The sequence below is a fragment of the Cydia strobilella genome, chromosome 21, assembly GCF_947568885.1.
Source record: "Cydia strobilella chromosome 21, ilCydStro3.1, whole genome shotgun sequence".
In the NCBI taxonomy this organism is placed as follows: domain Eukaryota; kingdom Metazoa; phylum Arthropoda; class Insecta; order Lepidoptera; family Tortricidae; genus Cydia; species Cydia strobilella.
The window spans coordinates 3,517,797-3,537,006 of NC_086061.1; the positions used below are offsets into that span (position 1 = coordinate 3,517,797).

The window sequence follows — 19,210 nt, forward strand, 5'->3', positions numbered from 1 at the left end:
AATAAGCCCAATTAACTAGGTATCTGTATTTCCAGGCTGGCGTACGCGGAACTCGGGCTGTCGATAGAGAAGTGCTCCCGGCCAGACCTCATCTTCATCAGCAAACACGGCTATGCCATATTCAGCTCTCTCTATGATGGTAATATCCTCATCACTACATATTCAGCTCTCTCTATGATGGTTATATCCTCATCACTACATATTCAGCTCTCTCTATGATGGTTATATCCTCATCACTACATATTCAGCTCTCTCTATGATGGTAATATCCTCATCACTACATATTCAGCTCTCTCTATGATGGTTATATCCTCATCACTACATATTCAGCTCTCTCTATGATGGTTATATCCTCATCACTACATATTCAGCTCTCTCTATGATGGTAATATCCTCATCACTACATATTCAGCTCTCTCTATGATGGTTATATCCTCATCACTACATATTCAGCTCTCTCTATGATGGTTATATCCTCATCACTACATATTCAGCTCTCTCTATGATGGTAATATCCTCATCACTACATATTCAGCTCTCTCTATGATGGTAATATCCTCATCACTACATATTCAGCTCTCTCTATGATGGTAATATCCTCATCACTACATAGTATAAAACAGTCGCTACCTGCTGTTTGTCCCTATGTATGCTTAGATCTTTAAAACTACGCAACGGATTTTAATGCGGCTTTTAGGGTTCCGTACTCAAAGGGTGAAAACGGGACCCTATTACTAAGACTTCGCTGTCTGTCTGTCTGCCTGTCCGTCTGTAACAAGGCTGTAGCTCATGAACCGTGATAGCTAGACAGCTGAAATTTTCACAGATGATGTATTTCTGTTGCCGCTACAACAACAAATACTAAAAAGTACGGAACCCTCGATGGGCAAGTCCGACTCGCACTTGTCCGGTTTTTTAATAGATAGAGTGATTCAAGTGGAAGGTTTTATATGTATAATACATCAGCATAGCACCCGTGTAGCTAGGTAGCTAGTCTAAAATAATTTAGTGTAAAAAATATTTCTTGATTAACATTTCTCTCTCTCTCTCTCTCTCTCTTAGTATATTTACAATGAAAATTTATTTAAATTTTATTTTATTTTATTCCACGTTAGAATGTCAGCTGAATAAAGTGTAACATTAATATGCTACACATATTTCTGTTCAGGTCTCCAGTTGGAATCGAACACGGTGGAGAACATCGAGGCTATCTACACGACACTGGCGCTTTTGATCATCGAGCTTGGTTCAGAGGAGACTGTTTGCGATTTCATGCAACTTATACTGGCGTGAGTAACTATACTTATACTCACTTATATTCAATTCAATTTAATTATTTAAAAGACAACAATAGCCCATAATGGTTAGTAACAATTAAGATTAAAAACTAAGTGTTAGTGGAACAAAAAACAATAACTATCACCTAATAGCGGTTATGACACACTCAAAATGCCACATTATCGTATCGGCCCAATATATATACATATATTTTTTATTAGCCTATGGGTGTGTCCCACTGCTGGGCAAAGGCCCCCCCTCTCCCTTTCAAATATAGAGTGAGTATACACTACCGCTCATAACTATTTAAGCACTCGTAATTTTTTCCCTACAATTGTATACAGAATCGACTTTCAGAATTATACCGCTAAGTCGCAGTCGGGTAACAGTTTTTTGTGCAGTTTACTTTTTTAATTTAACAGACATATATCGAGCTTCAAAATGATGTGCAGAATATTCGTGTACATTGCCTATTTTATCCCTTAAGAGGGTGAAAAGCGGGGTGGAATCATGGTGGAATTGAGATAATTAATGAGTTGCCTGATAATTTGTGTGCATATCATGCTCAAACTGAATGATTGCTATAAGACTTTCTCCAGGCGCTAAACTTACAAACTGCTGTTACTGATTCCACGCAGCGGGCACAAAATGTTCATTACCTCGTTGTTATTTTTTTGCAGAATTCAGCAGTCCGCCTTGACCAACCCCGTCCTGACTGTGGGCCAGCAGTGCCAGCTGCACGCCGTGTGCATCTCGCTGGGGCTGCTGCTGCCCAGGACCAGAGCACATGACTACTTACTGAAGGTCAGTCACATACTACTACAAGTATAGTTTGAATCTTCTCAAATGATCGTGGCACGCGCTCAGACACAATGGCCACGCGCTCAGAACAATGACCACGCGCTCGCAGAAAAGAAACAATGGCTTTTGTTTAACATGTTATGGTCTTTGGCGTAAAAATCATTTGAGAAGATTCAAACTATAGTATTAGGCAGTGTAGATCTTCATATTCGAACTTGAACATGGTACTTAGGGTAGTATTTCATCTGTCCAATATCTTTTTTAATTTTTTTTATTCATACATTTAAGGAGCTTAGTTGCTGAGCGGTTATGTCGTTCCATACGTTCGCGAAGTCCAATATCTTGTTCAATATCATTTTCTCTCTCTCTCTTCGGCTTACTGACACATTTATTTTAACCTCGTAAGACCCACCATATAAAGTTTTTCAATTTTTTTTATTTGAACCTTATTCTATAAGTAAATTGGAACGAATTTCGTTTGTTTTACAACTGCTACTCTATTTGTCTCATCAAAAGGTTCAATTTAGATTGCAATGAATATGTACATTTTAATGTACATTTAGGGTCGGTTGCACCAACTATTTGTCATAGTTAAAGAGTTCGCTAAATATTATTGTATGGAAAGTTTCATAGTAAACCGCCGCGGCGCGCCGGGTGACGTTGATCAGTCTGTTAAGTGCGGATGGTGCAACTGGCCCTTAGGCTCACGAGGGTTGACATGTTTTTTCCTGTTAACAGATAGTGCAAGCGCGGCGAGAGGACGCACCACACCTGTTACCACCGCTGTTAGAAGACTACGACATCACACCGGCTAAGATGCCGAACAAGTTCCCCTACCTCATGATTGATCAGGTAATATCAGCCGAAAGACCTCCACTAGGATATACGGCTTAATCCAATGATTACTTGCAATCTTAGAGCATTTAACCTTTTGGACGCCAATGACCGATATATACGCACCGTAGGTTCAACGCCGGACAGAGTAGTCTTTGTAATAGGCTCCCGTTTTTACACTGGGTACGGATCCCTAAAAAGTGTCCCCAGTTTGTCATGCTCATTTTGGGTGTCAGTTTTGTGACGGTCTATACAAAACGTATGTGAAAATGTGTGGTTTTTCGAAAAAAAAAGTAAGGTTTCAGTTTTAAGTGAAAATGAAATGAAATTATTTATTTACAGGCAACTATTGGCCCATAGATAAATACCTTGACTAGCATACATATTATTACAACATATATCCCTAAACTAAAAACTAAAACTAAAAACCAAAACAAAAAACTAAAACTAAAAACTAAGACTAAAAACTAAAACTAAAAACTAAAACTAAAAACTAAAACAAACAATTATTGGTGCGATTCAAATTGCCCTTATACATGCAGATGGAGCTGTGCGAGTGCCTGAAGGCGTCGGGGCTGGAGGCGGCGCGGCTGCAGGCGCCCTCGCCCTACGTGGCGGGCGGCGTCAGCCTCGCGCACCGCCACAGCTGGCTCGAGACCGGTCAGTACACGCACACACACACACGCGCGCACAGACACACACACACACACACACACGTGCACACACACACACACACACACACACACACACACACACACACACACACACACACACACACACACACACACACACACACACACACACACACACACACACACACTTACATACAGTACCGGCCAATAATATATCACCTTTGAGTGTTTTTGTATGAGCTTCTATAGAGTAAACAATATAGGTTAGTTTGTAGATTGCATATTTTACTAGTCATTTTATACAAATATATGACGAATATTGCAATGAAATACTGTGAATTACAATAGGATACTCAGCATATTACTAAAAAACCTCTAGTAAAAAATTATAAATTCAATATACGCGATATAATCCGTTTTCATAGTTTTATTTCATGAGTAACTATCGCGGTAACCGAAGACAATTAAATGCTTTAATGTTTAGGTTTACATAAATTTAATTAAGGAAACTGTACTACTGTACTGTGTACCTAATGTTACATATACGAGACTGTTTGTTTCTTTTTTTTTATTTTTATTTTTTTATTAGCCTATTTTGGTGTCCCACTGCTGGGCAAAGGCCTCCCCTCGTTTTCTCCACTCGACCCTGTCATCGCCATTTTCCCACCATTTGGGGTAGAATGCGTCCAAGTCGTCCCGCCATCTCCTTTTTGGTCTGCCTGAACCCCGGCCTGCACCGTCTATGGTGCTCCGTGGGTCCCACTCAGTTTGTTTCTTAATAAATAAAATAAAAAAATTAAAAAAAAAAATATACCGTAAAAACATGGAGGTGATATATTATTGGCCGGTACTTTACTAAATGTTACACATGCTGTATTGCCACACTTGAGACGTCTAACAGCACACTATATGTCGCGACGAATGATTATCCTTATAACAGTTTATTTTTCATGAGTAGCTGTCACGAAGTTTAGCACATTAATTTATCGAGAAAAAGCCCAAGCAAAAGAAATTTGAAAGAACTGTCATAGAGATACTTACAGGTTACAGTTATATAATGTGCCATTCTCAACCAAAAGGGTACTTATTGTAGGTTGTCAATAAAGCGCTTTTTCAATATAGCTTCAATTAAAAATCAACCTTGTTGACTAGCGACAATGTGGTACCGTTTGGTTGAAAACGTCACGAACTGTAATCAATTTAATTTTTTGTTTTTTCATATGCCAAGCAAATATCATAATATGTACATATAACTATGCTCGTCTAACTCACTTGAAATAAGAAAAGCATTTATTTTCGAAACACTCATGAAATATTATCATGTCTCTCTTGCCCCATTAACAACTTATTTGGGAATCAACACATCAGCTGGGACCCATCGAGAGGCGAGCTCAATCATCGCATCAAAGGGTGTTGGCTTCCCCTCCACCAACTTCCCAATACTAAACCCTATCTATTAAAACATATTGTCGGCACGGGCAAGACAAATACTTGTAAAATACTCTTCCTCTTGCCCCGGCACTCGTCTTACCTTGCCCTTCAATCATTTAGGTTATATTACCAGTCAACAACAGCTTATTTAGGAATAGACACCGGACTGGGACCATCGAGCGACGCTTGAACTCACATCATCACAACGGGTGTTGCGTTGGCTTCACCTCCATTGGTGTCCTCCTCTTATAAAACAGATTCCTCTTACCTCGGTCGGCATTTCTCTTACAAGCCTTACCCCACTTCACTATACATATGCGTCGCTCAAGTTAAAACTCGCGTAAATTCATTCCACCCTCTTAGGAAATATCTACCGTATTACCTTTTCTTAATACCTCTTTCTCTCTCCTTAGCATTATTATCCCCATCTGATTGTGGGGTCTGCTATTCTTGTCCTTTCTCTCCACTTCGCACGGTCGGACGTGTCGTCTACTGAAACGTCGCAGACCCTCATGTCTTTTGCTATGGTATCTGACCCAGCAATGTTCAGATCCATAGCAACATTCCCGATGTAATCAGGAGGTCTTTTCACGTGTCCAAACCATCTCAGTCGACTCTCTTGTAGCTTATCGACGATAGGTATAACGTACTCCAAGGCTACCGCGAACGTACTCGTTACGTATCTTATACAGCCTCGTTACTCCGCACATCCACCGAAGCATCTTCATTTCGGCGACTTGGACAGACCGGACATGGCTCTGTGTCATACTTTTTCTTAATAGCAAAATCGCAAAATCTGCCATTTGGATTTACCCGAGTTTATATCATTTTAGATTCAATTAGGTTGTATCACAAATTAACAATAGCTTATTGAGGAATCAACACATCAGCTGGGGACCATCGCATCAACGGTGTTGGCTTTACGTACACTAGCGTTCCTATATTATAATATACTTAACTGTTAAAGCAGATGGTCGGCGGCCGTCCGTATTCACGTTTCCGCTGCCTGCAGGCGCGGCCGCGGGCAGAGACAGTCTCGCCGACATCGGAGCACCCAACGAGATGGACAGCGCTAACAGCTCGCCAGGAGTACAGCGGGTGAGTTACTTGCACGTTTTACTGTGTTTCCAGTAGAGATTCTCCGCTGCCTGCAGGCGCGGCCGCGAGCAGAGACAGCGCTAATATCTCGCCAGGAGTACAGCGGGTGAGTTACTTGCACTTGCATTCGTCGAATTTAATGGTTGAATTAACACTTCGCATACCAAACTATAATCGATGCAGTTTTCACTATGAACTCCCGACTCAACTATAATGACTTCATTACGAAACTCTTTAGAGAACAATTATGAATTACCAAACGATATAACAAAATACATCAACGCGCTTCTATTTAATGGAAAAGAAGTTCGTTGATGTCTTTTGTTCTATGCTTTTATCTGTTAAGATTTTTACCTGATTTTGTTTAATTATTTAGATTTCATAGTATTATTTTAGTTGACTCATTGAAAAAGTATTGTATGCAATAGTGACATTATCAAGCTTTTCAAATCAGCAAACTCTCCTATATCATAATATACTATTTAAGCATTGAGAAAGCTTTGACTATAATTTTATCTATTCAACCATGAGAAATTGGAGTCTAAACTATACGTAAACTTATGAAGGGCAAGTTGTTAGGAATCCTCACACATCTCTGTTGGAAACTCATCCTTAATTTGAACACAATATTTTTTTAAGTACCTTATGCTTCAATAAAACTGTTCTAGCACCTTATACCTTACACATGTAAGTCGATCCTTACGATCATCTAATCAGCCTTACACAATCCAAGGTCAGTCTGAACAACGAGGCCTAGTCCTAGCGACGAGGCCGAGAGACGACGGGCTTCGCTAACACACATGTGTTACATCAATCCTTATCCCATTTATTTATAATATCCATGTTCTAACCTTTCCCATAACCTTGCCCCCAACAGCAGCACGAGGCGCTGGACGAGGAATACCGCGTGTTCGTCGAAAAATACAACCACAATTACCGTCCAGTGATGCAACATTTCGCTATTTACGTAATATTTGCACTACTTTCCGTAGCCTTACAGTAACCTATTCATTAGTTGACACTAACAAATATCGGCCTTTGACAATATTTGTGACAATCCATATCTAAAGGGACTTTATATGGCGGTCGGCGCTAATAAAGCATTGGGGCGCCGCTAATAATGGCGTAAGCGCCGACCGCCATAAGGTCCCTTCTGATATGGATTGTCACATGTTTTTACCCCTGACCAAAGAGCTATATGATCGCAGGAGTGTAAAGCTTAAGAAAAAGTCTTCCCCCGAGTTTGAAAGCTAAAATTGATGGTTAAAATTACGCAACGATTTCAATGGGATGCTGTTTGTGTGTGATGTGTGTTTGTTTGTCACGATGCTGCCATTTATATCCAGAACTGCATAATATTGAACTAAAGACATACCTAATATCATAGAGTAACTTATACTAGAGCGGTACTGTCATAGTAAATTTTGTAACCCCAGTAAATTCACTGCCATCTGTCGACACACTTTAAAACTAAAAATAAATATTTATAAAAATACGATAAAATGTATTTAAATATGGATAAATGTTTTTTTTTTATTTGCATTAATTATTTTTATTATTTTGACCCATGTTCTTTCACTGATATGCGTTAAAATTGATAAATAACAAACGAAACCGTCAACGCCATCTATATGACAGTAGGCCAAAGCTAGTAGCGCCCTCTGAACGAGTATCAAATTTTCTTGATTCTCGAGGCACGTTTTTTCCTTAGACTGTATCCATATATTACGGAGTTCTATCTATCTTTGCTAATATTGAATCAAACGTAGTCCGTATGTAAGTCATATAACCTGCCCAATCCTTTCCTTACCTATCCAAACTTGTCCCAACATGTCCCTGCCACCAGCGCTGCGACGACGACTTTTGGCATTGGTCCGACGATTCTTCCTTCACAGACATAGGACGCGAAGCATTAACTACGGTACCTACAGATGTTTTGAAGCAGAGAGTTGAGCCCGTCTAAGAGCGTTTTCACATTGTTCGATCCGATAACGGATGTAGGATCCTACATCCGCGTAGTCAGGCCGTGGGGGCGTGCCCGGGGTCACGCACACTACAGCAAGCATTATGCCTACACATACGCACACAAACAAATATTATCGGTCAAACAGCTGACGGGGGGCTCCGACATGGGTGAATTTATCGGAAGCACCTTTCTCATATCGGATGTCGGAAGGCGCCTATGACAAAAACAGCTGCAGGAGAGTGCCATTGGCATTAAGTCCGCCTTTTTTGCGTTATTTATCGTTTTTTTTTAGTAATAATGATTTATTAAATGCATAAATAAATACAGAGAAACACATGTCTTACATTTTACTTCCTTCCGACATCCGATATCGGATCAAACAATGTGAAAACACTAACTTTTTTTAAAGTGTTTTTGAGTTTTTGACTGCCCCCTTAATACTTTCGGGGTCATTCTACTTTTTCATGACCATTAATCTATTACTAGAAAAAAGTATGATAGATATTTCCAAATTGTGCCAGGTATTGTATGTAATTTGTTGACGAAAATTTATATATTGAAAATGATAAATGTATAAAGATGGTAACGCAGTGGTAAATGACTTATTTTCATACAAATCGGGAGACAATAAAAGGCCACTGAGTTACTGTGATTAAGAATATTTACAGTAGTTATTTATTGTACAAAGCTATAGGGATTGATAGCCTAATTAAGCCTCTTTCTCCATCACAAAACAAAATGAGTGTAATGGCCAAGAATTCTAAAATATGCATTTTAAGGAAAAGTGTCAAAAACTTATGTACAACAAAAAGTAGAATCCCCCATTGCGTAAAACCTAAAATTGGACTTGTATGACCGCTATAATAGAAATCATTTTATTTTTAAATGTGGTCCTCCACTTTTAAGCTTGTTTAACATTCTCAGAGTGGTTACTAGATGGCTCCCTTATTAATTCCCTAACTTAAAAGAGTTCCTAGTGAATAACTCCCAAGTTTGTTTTCTCTATCCAGTCCAGTGTATGTCTTTAACAATTCCACGACTTCCTACTGTCACAAGTATACCAAAGAGTTATATAATTGCAGCACCCGCAACAACCCGAGAGCGTCAGTCTAGAAGCTTTACGTCGCGCCGCCACCGGCCCCAGCGACGCCGAGCGACGAGAGGCCGAAAGACGACGGGCCTCGCTCAACAGCGCCTTCCGAACCGCGCCCTTCGACCATCTAGTCAGCCTTACACAACCCAAGGTCAGTCTGAACAGCGAGGCCGAGCGACCACGGGCCTCTCAACAGTGCCTTCCGTACCGCGCCCTTCGACCATCTAGTCAGCCTTACACAACCCAAGGTCAGTCTGAACAGCGAGGCCGAGCGACCACGGGCCTCTCAACAGTGCCTTCCGTACCGCGCCCTTCGACCATCTAGTCAGCCTTACACAACCCAAGGTCAAGGTCAGGCTTAGCGACGAGGCCGAGAGACGACGGGCTTCGCTAAAGACTAGTAATATCGAGCGAAGCGAGGTGGAAACTCATCGAATCGATAAGCTAGTTAGGTACTCGTAGGTGTCATGTTCAAAGTATAATTGAAGTTTGACATCACTTTATTAACTTATTATTTGTTCACAGTACGAGCTTAAAGACAAGCTAGAAGAGATCTTCAGCTCCATCCAATCGGAGCCCCTCCTGCCTCGCTCAGCCTGCTCTCCTACGGCATCACACCAGAGCAACCTTCACAAGCACACCAAGTATCTGCCCGAGCTGTTCCTATACTAGGTACGTCACCATTCAGAACTGAAATAAATGTCAAAAGAAAATGTGGCCAAGGCCTGCAGTGCTCGAGGCTGGACAGAAATAAGTTTTTCGTCAAAAAATTCATTTTTGATACAAGCTTTTATCGCTGACTGTACTTTTCTTTGAGCAGGCAACTAGTACTCATCGAGATAATTCTAACAAATCCAATCACAATTAGGTTGCGTTGTTTTATCACAGAGTTCCTAATGCCACCTCCTGTCTTCATCGTCAGTTCAGCTCGATGGTACCATAATATTGCATTGTCACCCGTTTATGAAAATTAAAAAAAATAATAAATTAATTAAACCAATGTATGCAAAATATCAGCTCAATCGGAAATCGGGAAGTGGATCAAATATAACTTGCAAGATTTGACCCGTACTAACAACAGTTACATATAGGTACAATACATACATTGCAAGTTAAATAAAAGCTTGTAAAAACGGAAGCATCCGTTATTTTTTTCGTTCTTTATAAATCATCTAAGCATACCACTATCGCATATTTTAACCACTACCAAGACCGCACTGGAGATGGCAGTACCCTAGACCCTGGAGGTACCAGCGGTCGTTTTGAAGTCATTTGGTTTTCGGTCAAAGACCTTCGGCTTATTTTATCCTCATTAGGCGCATTGTGCATTACAATGCACACTCCGTTTGAATCTCATTAGAACCTTTCATAAACTAAATAAGCATTTCCTTTTGTTTAATTGCTTGTTCAAATAAGCGAAATTCATCGCTATTAACAATGCAACTAGGTTCAGCATGAAAATTTTGTATGGTGAGCCTTACGAGGTTATAGAGACAATGGCAGGATCGCCATGTGATGTGTGTGTTTACATTTTAATATTAATGGAAACTTATTGAATTGATTAAAAATAAATGAAACTTTCCTTTCCAGATAATGTTCCCGTTCAACAGCTTAGCTTCTATCAAAGGTTTATTGATAGTAGAAGAGTTGTACAATCTAAGAAAAACCTTGACCCGAATTGCCAAATGTCAACTTTTGACAACCGTATGTACTGCATAACGTACAGCGCCATAAGCTATTAAATTCTAAGCGCGTTTTTTTCTTAGACTTTGCATTTCTTCTACAATGAATAATTCTTTGGCTTCTATAAATACCTAAATATAATTATGATATTAATTCTACTAGCTGTTATATCGGCTTTATGATTTGTTTATATCAATGTTAATGTTCAAATTCGACTAATACTATTAGAAAATGCTTCTAATCTTGCTCAAAAACACTTGTACTATTGATTTCTAGTAAGCCTTTTGAATCTTAGCTTGAATGTATGCGGGCATCGTAGCCTAAAGGTGCGTGCAATTGTAGAGTTGTGTATATGACATTATGTATACGTAATCAAGAAATCAAATGCGTTACTCATTTATTTTATTTAAATGTGAAATTCGACGACTCATAACATTCCATGTATTCGAATCTCTTGCTTTTATTATAAACTACGATTTATATTTATATTGTTTATGATATATTCGATTTATTTACAAAATTAACATAATTATCCAATTACAATACTATAAAACTTAAAAGCTAAATTTAAAAATAAATAATACTAACCTTAAAATAAAATACTAAAAAATATCCCCCTGCGGCATGGTGCCGTAGATGCTGGCAGCATTTCCTCGCTGTACTGCTAGACTAATTCTTTGAGCGAGGACGCTGCCAGCTCTGCGGTCACCTCTGCTAACCTTCTGGGTAGTTCCTTAATAAGCTTTAGGGCGCTTGGACCCCACGGCCCTAGGGTCTTAACGCCATAAGGTACGATATTGTATTCGGCGCTGAGACCCTTATATTTAGGCATTTTTAATTTTTCGGCCGCTTCTGCCGTCGCGCCGACCTTAAGAGATGTGCCGTGGAGATGAGATGGGGTTAGGGTGTCTACACAGGTGACGTGGTGGCAAAGGGACCCCCCTTTGTTTGACATAATTATTGAAAGTCATAATGTAATGATTGTCATATTATCATTAGTCATAATTCTGAAACTGTTAACTTTTCAGGATTTTCCTCAGGTTATCCTATAGATAGGTTAGGTTAGGTTTGTTTTATGGCAATCCTGAAAAATTACGCGTTTCTGAGAAAAAACAAATTATGACTAACGAAAATGTGGACAAACAATACATTATGACTTAAAACTATATGGGAAACAATAGAGACCCGGTGGCATTATTTACTTATGTATATACTTTATAATATTTTTTGTGCTTTGGTGCAAAAGTCGACCTTATTGTGCAAAATGTAAGGTTGGAATTTCAACTCAATTACCCCTTATCAATGAAGTCTAAAACAACTTGAAATCCAGTAATATATCTATAAAGTTGATATTTAGCAAACTTTTATTAGTCAGTTTGAATGAAATATCTTGGTTGTTCGTAAACAGTTCGCTTTTTTTAAATTTAAATGGGCGCAAGCGAACTAATTTAAACCTTACTTGAAAGTGTGAAGGTTACTTTGACAGCGTCCGCCATAACCCATAACACTTATACATAGTTGTTCATTGTTCATGGCGCTGTGGGGACTAGTTAGTTAGTTACGACGCCTTTAGGTGTTTTTGGCGTTTAAAAGGTTAACTTATAGAAGATACTGTCCGCGCGCGAATTCCGTGCACGGCTGAGGAATGTTAGGAATGTTGGGCGTCATGACCGAGTAGTGTCATTTTGTACGTACGGGCGCGACGCACACCCCCCCACTTCCTCGACCTCTGAATGCACGGAATTGGCGCGCAGACAGTAGTTAACGACGACCGGTCTGGCCTAGTGGGTAGAAACCCTGCCTGTGTAGCCGATGGTCCTGGGTTCGAATCCCGGTAAGGGCATTTGTTTGTGTGATGAACGCAAAATATTTGTTTCTGAGTCATGGGTGTTTTTTATGTATATAATTGTGTATTTATCTATATAAGTATGTATATCGTCGGTTAGCACCCATAGTACAAGCTTTGCTTAGTTTGTCGTAATTTTATTTTAGTTACAGTCGGAGTCCGAAGTCGCTGTACACTATGACCCATAACCCAATGACCCAACCACCAATGACCCATAGGTCATGATGAAAATGTTTATAGTATAGCTCTCTTTGGGATGACAGCTGCCACTTCCATACTTAATGTTGATCTGTTTGTTGAAGAGAATCTAAAGGGGAGGGGGCATGTACTGTAGGGGGCAGCACAAGAGCACCCTGATTATTGGCGCGAAATGTAAATGTCAAGCTTAAAACCTATTTCTTAATTGCGTAGACTAAAATGACATTTCATGTGTTGCTAGTTTTTTACGCCTTTTAAATAGTGATGCGCTACAACCGGTACTAACCGAAAATAAACTATTGGGAGGTACTTATATTTGTTGATGAAGTGTCTGTAACACAATAAATGGATAATCCGTGACGTGCTAAAAGGGGACACTAGGAGAGGTATTAAAAAGGGTGAAATAGTGTAGGTAAAAATGTGAGGTGAGGGCTTCTTAAGGGGTGAATTCTGGAATAAAAAGTATCCTATGTCCTTCCCCGGGACTCAAACTACCCCTATACCAAATTTCAACTAAATCGGTTCAGCTGTTTAAGCGTGAAAATGTAACAGACAGACAGACACACTTTCGCATTTAGAATATTAAGTATGGATTTCCTATCATTTAGCGAGTAGATTTCATTTATTGTTTATTTTGAATCTAAAATTAATTTAATATTTATCGGTTATTCACAAACCGAAATCAAAGATCAGCACTGTTTGTTTTAAGCTGGTATCATTATTTCTACGTTTGACATTTGTGGTTGTCATTTTAGTCTACGCAATTAAAAAATAGACTTTAGGTTAATAATTTATGCCACAAGATGGCAGAACAGAACCTACAACGCGCAAGGTAGCGTGCCCTATAGTTAGGGGACAGCACCTACTTTAACGTGAAGTGTCGATGTTAAGCTTATGTTTCCGATTTAGGCCACAAGATGGCAGATCCTCCTTCGCGCATGAGCCCTAAAGGCGTTATTCATAAACTTCTGTCAAATTAAAAATGTCATTGATAATAGTTGGGCCCTATCTATTATTTGTGATTGTTAGAAAGTGACGAAGATACAGAAATTTTTTAAATTTATTTTTAGTAGGAGGGTAGCCCCTCCCTACCCTACTTTGTAAAACGTATGTACAGTCGAAGGCAAAAATATCCATCCAGATAAATAGCTCAAAAATATGTGAACACGACTTTATTGTCTAAGGTGTAAGAGCGTGCACATATTTTTGAGACTTTGGGAATGTATATATATTTATGCCCCTAACTGTACGTAGGTGTATAGCGACTTTTGATGTTGAGTGAACATGGATTGGTATTATTCTTGTAAAATATGACTTGATGTATTTAATTAACATATTATAGGTTTATATCGTTATATAAAAACGCAATACTAATATACTGCCAATAGATTCAATGATTCTAAATAAAATAGCCTAAATATTAAGTTGGAGTTCACTATACGAACTTGTTTGTGTGTATTTGTCAATGTCAATTTTGTTGTATTCTGTTTAAGGTGCACTTACACTAGCAATTTATCAAATATTAAATATATTAATAACGGGTCACTCACGTGTTTCAAGTCGAAAACGCTCGACATGTTTCACTCCGTACCGAGGAGCGTCATCAGGAGCTTGAGTGACCCGTTATTAATATATTTAATATGTCTGTGTAGCACGGAAGTTTTGTTATTAAAATTTATCAAATAGTCAATTTATTAAAATAAAATCGAAATTCCTTCAACTCAAAAATGACGTATGCCACTTGAAAGGTTATATAAATTACCAAAGTGCGCGATCAAGATTTTCTTGTCACTTTTCGCCATGGCTACATATATTATATGTATAAGCTATATGGAACGCTTAAAAGCTTGTCGTTGAAACAATAATATGAATTGGTCGTGTAAGTGCACCTTTAGATTTTTTGTTGTTAGAAGGTACATTAATATATACTTAATAGTTAGTTGGTAGACCGATGTGACAGCCTACTAGTATATTCTAGTATTTGAAAAGAAAAATTTACCCTATGGTATTAAAATGGTAGCGAAACTGAACTGTCTCTTTCCATTTTATTTGGTGTGAATGAGATAGTCCATAACAGTTGGGCTGCTACAAAAGTTGTAAGATATATTCTCTGATATAATATATTCTATTACATATTATGTATGTAGGGTAGTTAGGTCTGTTGGTACATGGTGAATTGATCTAATTAATATTAATGATAACTATGATAAGTAATGGTTGATGGCTTTTTCGCCTTAATGGTTAATTTCCAATATGATTATGTTGATACTAGCACAGAAATAAATACGAGTATACCATAGAAGACGCAAATGCATCTACTTCGCGTCCGAACTCCGACCAAGCGTCGAGGTTGACCGTCGCTCTTTACAGTCCACGCGCGTCAGTTGTTGCAGCCGGACGTCCGAGAAAACTTAAAAAATGCTTCGTTGCATGATAATTAACTGCAACAGCCAAAAAATTGCGAGCTCCAACATATTTACTTTTATTTTAACACCTGCCTCCTTAAAAATGATCTCCGCTCCTCTAAACTTTATTCTCTTGCTTCGTCCTTAAACCTAAGCGTTTTACCTCTCACAGCTACACATTTCCCGCATAACGGCCCTCCCTCTTTACTAGACCTCATTATTACCTCTTCTCCAGACTTAGTTTCCTTTCATGGTCAGTTTAATGCTGCTGGCTTCTCCAACCATGATTTAATATACGCTGCTTTTAAAATCCGTCCTCCAAAACGAAAGCACAAAATTATAATGCGGCGAAACCTGCGGGACTTGGATTTGCAAGCCTTTTATGCTGACTTATCTAGTGCAGATTGGCAAGGGTTAGATCGTCTTGCAGATATAGACATGAGGGTGAGGGCTTTTAATGATATGTTGCTTGCGACTTTTGACAAATATGCGCCGTTGAAACCTATGCGCGTTAAACACTTTCCTGCGCCTTGGCTTACGCCGGATATTAAACTACTGATGGCCAAGCGAGATCGAGCCCGCGTAAAATTTCGATTGAATCCCTCTGATGATAATCGCCAGAAGTATCTGTCACTGCGTAACCGCTGCAACAAAGTCTGTAGGGAGTCAAAGCGTCGATACATTCACAGCTCAATTGAAGACTGTCCCCCTGCGAAGTTATGGAAGTTTTTAAAATCCCTTGGCTTGGGCAAATCTCAATCAAGTTGCTCTAGTTTTCTCGATGTAAACGGTATTAATCAATTTTTCAGTATTTCGCCGGTAACACTTGATCCGTCAGTTAAAAGTTCCACCTTATCGCTTCTTGCGACTACTACATCTAACTCCAATTTAGAATTTTTTGAGCTCGGCTGTATTTCTGCACAAGAGACACAAGCAATCCTCAAAACTATCAAGTCGAAAGCCGTCGGTGACGATAACCTCAGTGTAGATATGCTCATGCTCGCGGCGGATTTCATCTCTCCTATCATTTCCAACATTATAAATTTTTCCCTATCCACGGGCACGTTTCCGGCTTCCTGGAAGTGTGCCCATGTCACCCCTCTACCGAAAACCTCCATTCCTGCTTCTTTCTCCCAATATCGTCCTATTTCCATTCTTCCTGTAGTATCAAAAATTATTGAACATTATGTTAATCGCCGTCTCCTATCCTATCTTAATAGAAATTTGTTATTTAACTCATTCCAATCTGGATTCCGCCCCGGGCACAGCACAGTCACCGCTTTAGTTAAAGTCACCGACGACATCCGGTTTAATATAGAGTGCAAAATGCTAACTGTCCTTGTTCTTCTCGACTTCAGTAGTGCCTTTAACACAGTGGACTTTGACATCCTTCTGGGCACACTCAGCAGTCTTAACATATCCCAAACCACTTTATCCTGGTTTCGTAGCTACCTTACTGGCAGACGCCAGCGTGTCAGAGTCGACGACAAGCTGTCCGACTGGTGTGAGCTTTCCGCTGGCGTCCCGCAAGGAGGAGTACTTTCGCCACTTCTTTTTTCTATTTTCATTAATGGTATCACGAAAGCACTTACGTCATCATACCATCTTTACGCGGACGACCTACAGATTTATGCAGCGGCTAATATAGATGATCTTGCTTCAATGATTACTCAAATCAATTCTGATTTAGAGTCCATACGGGATTGGGCGTGCAAATTCGGTTTGAAGATTAATGCCCAGAAGTCGCAGGCAATTGTCATTGGTGGCCCTTACTATGTAGCTAAGCTCTCAGACATGGTGATACCTGACATTTTTTTTGATGGGACTAAAATCCCCTTTTCCTCTACTGTCCGAAATTTGGGTGTCATCATGGACCAGACGCTTTCCTGGGAACCCCACGTGGCTGAGGTGAGTAAAAAAATTTTTGGTTCCCTACACTCTCTTCGACGACTTCAGAATTTCCTCCCTCTTCGTACCAAATTGACTCTTGCCCGCTCTCTCTTGCTCCCTCTACTAGACTATGGTGACATTGCGTTCTTGGATCTTAATGAGGAATTGCTGAATAAACTTGAGCGCTTACAAAATGTCTGTATCAGGTATGTGTATGGCCTCCGTAAATACGACCACATTTCTAATTTTCGTAAGCAGCTCGGGTGGTTACCGATCCGCCAGCGCAGGGATGTGCATGTTCTGTCGTTGCTTTTCAACATACTCTTCAACCCCTGTTCCCCATCTTACCTAACCGAGAGATTTAACTATCTGGCTGAAGGAAGTGATCACCGCTTACGTTCTAGTGCTAATCTTACGCTTGCTATCCCTTCGAATAAGTCTCGAACGTACGCAAATTCATTCACAGTGCGCGCGGTGAAGTTGTGGAACGAGTTGCCCCTGTCGCTCAAACGGTCCCGGTCTGTAGCATCACTCAAAGTTAATCTGAAAAAGCTTTGGCTTTCCCACGAACTGTGATTTGGTTGAGTGCTAATATATATATATATTATTTATATATTATATATATATATATATATTTATTTAATATTTATTTAGTACTATATATTTATGTATGCTAGTACATATTTATTTTATTGCATAATGCAATTGATGTATTTTAGTTATTCGTAGACGTTAATATTGTAGTTTTCCTTCTTAAATATTATTGTACGTTCTGTAAGTTTGTCTATCTATCTAATTCGAATTTTCCACTCATTTACTCTAAGGTTAGCTGGAAGAAATCCCTTATAGGGATAAGCTCGCCTTTGTACCTAAATTTATATGAATTTCATGTTATCAATTTTTGTTTTGTACAATAAAGTGATTTACTACTACTACTACTTTACTATCACAAATACGTTATTTTAAAATTATATTATGCGTAAATTTTGTATGAAAAAGTCGGCACGCTTGGTTTCAATACAAATCGTGGTATTTGCGTCATCTAGCGTATATATTAAATCTGTGTATACTAGTTTGTTTAGAGACATATCATTTATTGATCAATGCTTCAGTTTTCGAGCTACAGATTTATTTGTAGGTAGATTAATTGGATTGACCAAGTCTAAATTGTTTCATGCTGACAACACCCAGAAGACTCTTTTGGTCGGTTAAAGGCCAGAGAGCACATCGGCTGCGTGTTGGTAGACAATGCGCACACTTCACGCAAGCGATGTGCCGTCTCTCATAAGGTTCTGTATATTACAACGCGCACGTACGCACACGCATCCGTCGTGCACAGGCCGGTGTTGTCTGGCCTTCAGAATTTTTGTCTGTGGTTATGCATTGATATTGTTATTTTATTTGATACTTATAAATATATGTGCGTTCGGGTTGTATTATGACGGTTAATAAATATGTGGTTTGGACCGATTTGATGTTTTATTCTTCACCAATTCTGACTTAAACAGACATTTCAATAAAAAGTACCTAATTAAGTATTTTTTCATCACACCAGTCCATAAAGGCTCTCTTTATACTTCAAAAACTGATGAGAAAGTTGAATTTTATCCACAAGAGTGGCTAAATAATTTGATACTGAAAACTGACCTTGAAACCATTCCACTTTTTGAATTTCGTTTGCTCTGGTTCATTATTAGCACGAGAGATTAAAAAACAACTTTGCCCCATTGTAAAACAATAGTAATTTGTTTTACAATGGGGCTAAGTTGTTGTTTAACCACTCATGCTAATATTGATACTCGAGCAAGCGAAAGATTCCAAAATTAAAAAATGGAATCTTGAGCGTTGCGAGGGTTTCAAGGCAAGAGGGTTAAACTAATTTTGCCACCGAGTGAAACACAATTTTCACCACACAAGGAAAATACTAACAGTAAAATATCAAATAAAATAAAATCGATTCAAAATGAATGTTATTAAATATTTATCATTCAGAATCGTCATTTATAAGTCAATTCTACCAGCCAACATAAGAAAACAACTCAAAATTGGCATTTG

At 39.0% G+C, this 19,210-nt stretch overlaps 2 protein-coding genes across 2 annotated transcripts in view; one reads left to right on the top strand and one right to left on the bottom strand.

Moving 5' to 3' along the window:
* Nucleotides 1-18,625, top strand: part of LOC134751040 (protein EFR3 homolog cmp44E) — a 36,522-nt gene extending 17,897 nt beyond the window's left edge. Inside the window, exons 12-21 of the mRNA XM_063686375.1 lie at nucleotides 36-139; nucleotides 1,169-1,289; nucleotides 1,959-2,082; nucleotides 2,818-2,931; nucleotides 3,456-3,573; nucleotides 5,989-6,074; nucleotides 6,952-7,041; nucleotides 9,123-9,284; nucleotides 9,659-9,805; nucleotides 10,724-18,625. Coding sequence (XP_063542445.1) covers nucleotides 36-139; nucleotides 1,169-1,289; nucleotides 1,959-2,082; nucleotides 2,818-2,931; nucleotides 3,456-3,573; nucleotides 5,989-6,074; nucleotides 6,952-7,041; nucleotides 9,123-9,284; nucleotides 9,659-9,805 — 1,066 coding nt within the window. The 3' untranslated portion in view covers nucleotides 10,724-18,625. The remainder of the gene's footprint in view (nucleotides 1-35; nucleotides 140-1,168; nucleotides 1,290-1,958; nucleotides 2,083-2,817; nucleotides 2,932-3,455; nucleotides 3,574-5,988; nucleotides 6,075-6,951; nucleotides 7,042-9,122; nucleotides 9,285-9,658; nucleotides 9,806-10,723) is intronic.
* LOC134750998 (zinc finger CCCH domain-containing protein 13) overlaps nucleotides 1-19,210 on the bottom strand; it is a 251,843-nt gene that overhangs the window by 125,058 nt on the left and 107,575 nt on the right. The gene's annotated exons all lie outside the window — the stretch shown is intronic.